The following is a 6,000-nucleotide window of genomic DNA, read 5'->3' as shown; positions in this document are numbered from 1 at the left end:
CACCAACCACCAGGCGTAAAGTTCCCGTTACCTCTACCGAGCAGCTCTTTATCGATCTTATCCAGGACAGGATCATTGTGTCTGAACTTGCGGGCAAACGCTGTTCCGCTTCCAATCATCCTCTCTGTATCATTCATGTTGAGCGTCCGAGGATGCTGTTTGGGAGGGCGGTCCCAGGAGATGAAATGCATGTCGTGGTTCACCACCGTGGAAGAGTACTCTGGCGAGTTGCAAATGACAGTGTGGAAATATCCTTCCGGTGTAGAGAGGAAGTTGGTGTAGTACATTAGAAGAGTCCGTGGAAGATTGTCCCATCCCCAAATGCAATATTCTACGAACGACCGAGATAAGAGCATCCAAGCGGAACCTGCAGTTTCACAGATTAGTCACTATTTCTCATAATCATGTACTTACTGTATTACTGAATTACCGGTAAATAGTTTGAATGCAGTTGGCATGGTTCTGCGTGGTGTAACCCAGAAGACATCTGACTTTTTTGTGGAGTAAAGCCCCGGGTCTATGATCAGTGGCTTTGCTCGTTTCTCTCTGCGGAGAAACCCACATTTGGATTAAAACAGGAATAAACTCATCTCAAATGTACTCTATAAAGTGAAATGATCATTACTCTTTCCAGCCTAGTTTGCTACTGTGGTCGATAAAGTTGAGGTTCCGGTCCAACCCCGAGAATGTATCAATTAGATCTGCAAGCAAGGGGCATTGATGGATGATTCAGGGAGAGATTATTTGAAACAAAAGAGAGACTAGACATATAAGTATACATACCATCTTGAGTGACTAGAGGATAGTCAGAGGCGCTGAGATTGATGAACCAATCCCAATCTTTACTCTGTTTCAAGAGAATGGCGCAAGCGTGGAGCGTATTGGCTACCATTGTGGGTCCTCGATATGTAACGAGGTTAGCCTTTGTGATCATGTGAACATTCCCAACGTCAGTAAAAACAGGATCCTCGCTCACACGTTTAGCTAGCTCAAGCCTCTCTTCAGCAGGAGACTCAAGATCGAGATGAACAATGTATTGATTCCTCGGATGGTACAATGCTCTTAACACTCTCCATAGACTCTCTAAGTCACCTCTTGACCCTGAAACTAGATAACCAAAGCGAGGAGGACTAGGCTGTACTGGAGGGGGATGAGAGGAGTTATTATTGACTTTTGACTCTGCGAATTCAGCTCTTGTCTCGTTAGTGGTCGAGAGACTTGAGGAGAAGATGAGTGAATTAATGGAACGCACGGAAGAGAGGAGACCCATGTTGAAAGATGCAGCTACAAGGAATATGAACATGAGAGAAGCCATTGCTAGAGGAAAAATCCATCTCTTCTCTGAGTTTAAAGCCGCCATTGAAGAAGAGCCTTCTCATAGGATCGATCTCAAAAACCAATGGTTATGTTAGCGAACGAAAGAAGCCAACACTTTGATCTTATAGACGTTATAGAGACATGAGATAAGCCAAATTGATATTGTACCTAACCTACGCCAGAGTTGACAAATAGTCAGAGATCTCTATACATGCAAACAAAACTTTTAAGGTCAAATTCGATTTATTTATTTATATCACGTTTCTGAAAAATTGAACCAACCTAAATTTGATCGTGGAATGAATTCTGATCATATAAAAATAACAAAAATTGATACAACTCGAACGTGAGTTATCTCCCAAAATAAATTAAAGAAGAAGAAGAAGAAACAGAGGATTGATGAATCGTAACGACGTGAACGCAAGTATATGACCCGATCATATAAATATTAAAATAGATCGATCTAAAAAGACAAAATCTGAGCTGTCTGAGGATAAGGAAAAGCTACATTCTTACATTGGTCTGAATCAAAAACGTAAAAAAACAAGAGGAAAAACAAAAGTACCTGGACTTTGACGCGAGAATGTTTAAAGCTCCGTGCAGTTCTCAACACTAAAGACGAGGTTGTCGATCTTTGTCTGAAACGAACATATTTTTTTTATTAATTAAGAGCATAAATAACTCTTTTTTTTCCGTTTGTCTAGAAGGAAAAAAGAAAAAAAGAGATAAAAGAAAGAAATCTGAGAGTTATGGGTACAATATAGACTTCGGTTTTCCACAGAGAAGTTTTCGTTTTAACTCACTTGGCAGAAACGGTGCGTTCTCCTTTGACTTTTTTTTTTTTTTTATCGTAAAAGTCTTTGAATTTTGATTTGTTGTTATTTTTGTTAAGTGCATGCTTAATAAATAGCATTTATTACTTTGATTTACCGACATATAACACACACACATATAGTAATTATCAAAAGTAAAAAAAATGGGAGCATGTAGCTTCCGGTGGACAAAACATGATGGACGACCGACGACGTATATGATGATTACGTTTCGGGTGAGATGGAAATGAGGGGAAGTGGCCAATTAATGCGAAATGTCAAACGTGCAATCTTATCCAATCGTATGATTAAGCTGACTATAGCTATCAAATATATATACAGCTATCACATCCGGAGGCATTATTTGGAAAATGAAACCCAAGTTTTAAGAAGGTGGCGTTATGATGATTTGGCTAATTAAGTTGATTATAAGTCCTCATTAATTTTTTTTTTTTTTTTTATGCTTTAAAACTTCAAATGGTACCAGCTTTTAACAAAGTTAATGTATGCATTTTTTTTATGGTACCATATTTATTATTAATTTTGTTGTTAATGACAAATATGTAAAGGAAGTAATGGATATATATCCCATTTTTGTTTCCTTTTTATTAAATTTCTACACCTTTTAATGTTAAAAAATGTATACCCAAGATTTAAAATGATTACAACCTTAAGCTACCTATTCATTAGCATTAGCAACAACAAAAAAAGAAAAAGAAGATTAATTGACTCAAAAATGAAACCCAAGACAATATTAAACAAAACCTAAATTTTACTATTGCCCCCTTTGAAATTCCGTTTATTTAGTTAAATAACTCAAACTTTCAGTTATTTACAACAATTGCCCCTAATTTTTTTTTTTTAAATTATTCTTTGTTTTTACTAAACCCTAAAAATCTTTAACGGCGAGTCTCTCCTTCTTCCACGTTCTCCGCCGCGTCTTCTTTTGTTTTTCGTCTCTCAGGTAAACGATTCTTCTTAGAACCCAAATCGCTGCTTTCCCTTATATCGGAGCAAATTTGAAACTGGGGTATTCACTCATTGGCTTCTCCCTTCTTTCTCAGGACTCAGATTCTGATTTTTATAAAGTCTCTCAAGCGCACAGAACAATGTCAGCAAAACCTGGAGCCGCGACGCCAACGTATTCTCCTAAAGTTGTGGGAAGATCTCGACTTCCTATATTCAAAGACTCCGACCTCGATTGGTCCCGTCCTGATGGCCGTGGCTTCCCTCAATGCCGACCTGCCTGTAAAAAACCCCTTTTCCCCCTTTCTCTTCTTAATCGTTTTGGTTCTTCATTGTGGAAGATACGATTCGAGTCTTTGTGAGAGTAACTAAACTTAAATTTTGTGTCTTTTGTGGAAAAAAAAAAGTGCTTCAAACTGGTGCTGTGAGCTCTGCTTCTGGTTCTGCTTATGCTGAGTTTGGGAACACAAAAGTCATTGTTTCAGTGTGAGTGTAACATTGCTCCCTTCAGTGTCTATCTTGCATCAACTTCTGTCAGCTAATTTTGTTCTGTGTGTTCAAAAATCTAGATTTGGGCCAAGGGAGAGTAAGAAAGCTATGACTTATAGTGATGTTGGTAGATTGAATTGCAATGTTAGCTATACTACTTTTGCTTCCCCGACTCTTGGCCAGGTACCCCCAAATTCGCAACATTTCATGTTTACTTGTTACATCACGTTAGTTATGCATTGTGGTATTTTAGGGAACTGATCATAAAGAGTACTCATCAATGCTTCACAAAGCCTTGGAAGGCGTAATAATGATGGAGACTTTTCCAAAGACTACTGTTGATGTTTTTGCATTGGTGCTTGAATCCGGAGGCAGTAAGTTTCATGACTCACTACAATCTTATAGTTTTCACAATGCTCATTGCTCAACAACTATCGAAATCCTTAATACTAGAATCAGGATAACCTTGTGGGAGCATAGGTGATTGCTTAGTGTGATTCTCTAGACATTGGTGCTCTTGGAGTTGATTATGGAAGCAACCTGTTACTATATTGTTATCATAGGATTGTTGTTTGACGTTTTCTGATTTTTCTTTAATGGTTTTATATTGCAGGTGACCTCTCTGTTGTGATTTCATGTGCTAGTCTTGCTCTAGCTGATGCCGGGATTATGATGTATGACCTTATCACAGCTGTTTCAGTGGTATGTCTATGTTAACAACAATTACACGAATTCCTCTGCGTTATCTCTTTAAGTTTATTAGCATTAGGTGCAGAATGTAACATATACTTTGAAAGAAACAAGGGCACCATAGATAGTTTGAGACATGTGAACCAATAGATGTCTCTTAATTCTATATTTTGAAACACTGACTGATAAATGATTCCTATATTCAAAGTCTTGCATAGGGAAAAACCTTATGATTGACCCGGTTACAGAAGAGGAAGGATGTGAAGATGGAAGCTTTATGATGACGTGCATGCCATCTCGTTATGAAGTCACTCAGCTAACCGTCACGGGTGAATGGACAACGCCTAATATCAACGAGGTATGCCTTTTGATTAATGTCTTTTGTCCTTTAACTTCCACACACGGTTGTAGACAAAGGTCTTTCTTTTCTCACTGTTGAGTGTTGACGTTCAAATTGCTTCGTCTGTCTAAATCACATGATATTGGTTAGTTAACACTCAACAGTGTGTGGGTCAGTGTGTTTAATAAAATAGCACTTAATTCTGAACTAGTTGATCACATGAGCCATATGTTACTAAAGATGTTTCAAAATATTGCAGGCAATGCAGCTTTGCTTGGATGCTTGTTTGAAACTTGGAGAGATCATGCGGGATTGTCTAAAACAGGCTGCCTCAGCTTCAGATGAATGAACATAATAAATCAAGAAAGAAACTACTATGATTTTGGATTGTTGTAGCTCAGACTTGGTATGAAACCGGTTTAGCTATTATAGGTAAAACTTGATTCTAGTATAAACTAGTGTGGTGTGTAGTTTAAATACCGGGTTTATCTTTTCACATGAGATTTGATATTTTAGTTATGAAAGGAATCCAATTTGTATCCCATTTGCTAGTAGCAAGTATCGAAGACTTTTTTGGGCCGTGGGATACATTATTCCGTCGACGTTTAACAAAATTTCAAGAACTTAAACAAATCACTTCTATAAATTCACAAAAGTTGTGGAAAGGTTTAGTCTCTCTTTGGACCTGAAACTGCAAAACATTCCTTCCAATGTTATTATATGTCACTGACTGAACTAATTCTATTTTATACGAAAATGCAATTCTATTAGTTTACAGAAAAGGAAAGAAAAATGAAGATAAGAAGAGCGTAACTGAAATTTGCATCTTTTTCGATAAAAGTTTTTGGGGCGGTGATGAAGGGAGGAGGGTATTCAAGTCAATTCAGCTTACGTCGAACTAGAACTGATGTACGGTAAAGATGAAAAGAAGAATCTAATCCGCATGACAGACATGTTGTGAGATCCATCCAAGGGCAGAGAGAAGACGTGCTGTCGCTGCAAAGTGGACAGTTGGTACCCTAAAGAGAGCCATCATCTAACGCCAAAGAAGACTTCCCACGTTTTCAACACAACCTAACAACTGTTTGTTACTTTCTTCTTTCTTCCTTCTCTCCCACCTCTTCCCATTTTTTTTTTTGTCTTTTGTCTTTTCCAAAAAAAACTTCTTTGTTTAGATTCATTATATACATAAAACTCTGTAACTGATTATCATTTTTCACCACAAATAGTAATAACTTTTTATTTTTCTTCTTACGAACTATACAATGTTTGTGTAACTTTTAATGTCGTAAATGCTTCTATCTAACATTTTAGCTAAGAAATATTCGCCTAGTTTAATTTCTATCTAACATTTTATCCACTTTAATTAGTCTACATAACAATTCC

The 6,000-nt window shown here is 37.3% G+C and overlaps 2 protein-coding genes across 2 annotated transcripts in view; one reads left to right on the top strand and one right to left on the bottom strand.

The window, feature by feature from the left end:
* LOC104730629 (beta-glucuronosyltransferase GlcAT14A-like) overlaps positions 1-2,034 on the bottom strand; it is a 3,294-nt gene extending 1,260 nt beyond the window's left edge. Inside the window, exons 1-6 of the mRNA XM_019233498.1 lie at positions 1,883-2,034; positions 1,486-1,490; positions 784-1,388; positions 626-701; positions 431-546; positions 8-367 (exon numbers count right to left, since the gene is read on the bottom strand). Coding sequence (XP_019089043.1) covers positions 8-367; positions 431-546; positions 626-701; positions 784-1,360 — 1,129 coding nt within the window. The 5' untranslated portion in view covers positions 1,361-1,388; positions 1,486-1,490; positions 1,883-2,034. The remainder of the gene's footprint in view (positions 1-7; positions 368-430; positions 547-625; positions 702-783; positions 1,389-1,485; positions 1,491-1,882) is intronic.
* On the top strand, positions 3,028-5,184 carry LOC104730626 (exosome complex component RRP41-like). Its single transcript, XM_010449823.2, has 8 exons — positions 3,028-3,093; positions 3,194-3,377; positions 3,503-3,581; positions 3,665-3,767; positions 3,838-3,958; positions 4,198-4,286; positions 4,483-4,632; positions 4,874-5,184. The coding sequence occupies exons 2-8, from the start codon at positions 3,239-3,241 to the stop codon at positions 4,961-4,963; spliced, it is 771 nt and encodes a 256-aa protein (XP_010448125.1). The 5' UTR covers positions 3,028-3,093; positions 3,194-3,238; the 3' UTR covers positions 4,964-5,184.

The sequence above is a fragment of the Camelina sativa genome, chromosome 12 (assembly GCF_000633955.1).
Source record: "Camelina sativa cultivar DH55 chromosome 12, Cs, whole genome shotgun sequence".
Taxonomy (NCBI): domain Eukaryota; kingdom Viridiplantae; phylum Streptophyta; class Magnoliopsida; order Brassicales; family Brassicaceae; genus Camelina; species Camelina sativa.
This window is presented reverse-complemented; position numbering and strand designations above follow the sequence as displayed.

Coding starts and splice junctions, on each gene's coding strand:
- LOC104730626 (XM_010449823.2), top strand. CDS start 3,239: ATGTCAGCAAAACCTGGAGCCGCGACGCCAACGTATTCTCCTAAAGTT. Junction 3,959..4,197: donor GGTGCTTGAATCCGGAGGCA/GTAAGTTTCATG, acceptor TTTATATTGCAG/GTGACCTCTCTGTTGTGATT. Junction 4,633..4,873: donor CAACGCCTAATATCAACGAG/GTATGCCTTTTG, acceptor AAAATATTGCAG/GCAATGCAGCTTTGCTTGGA.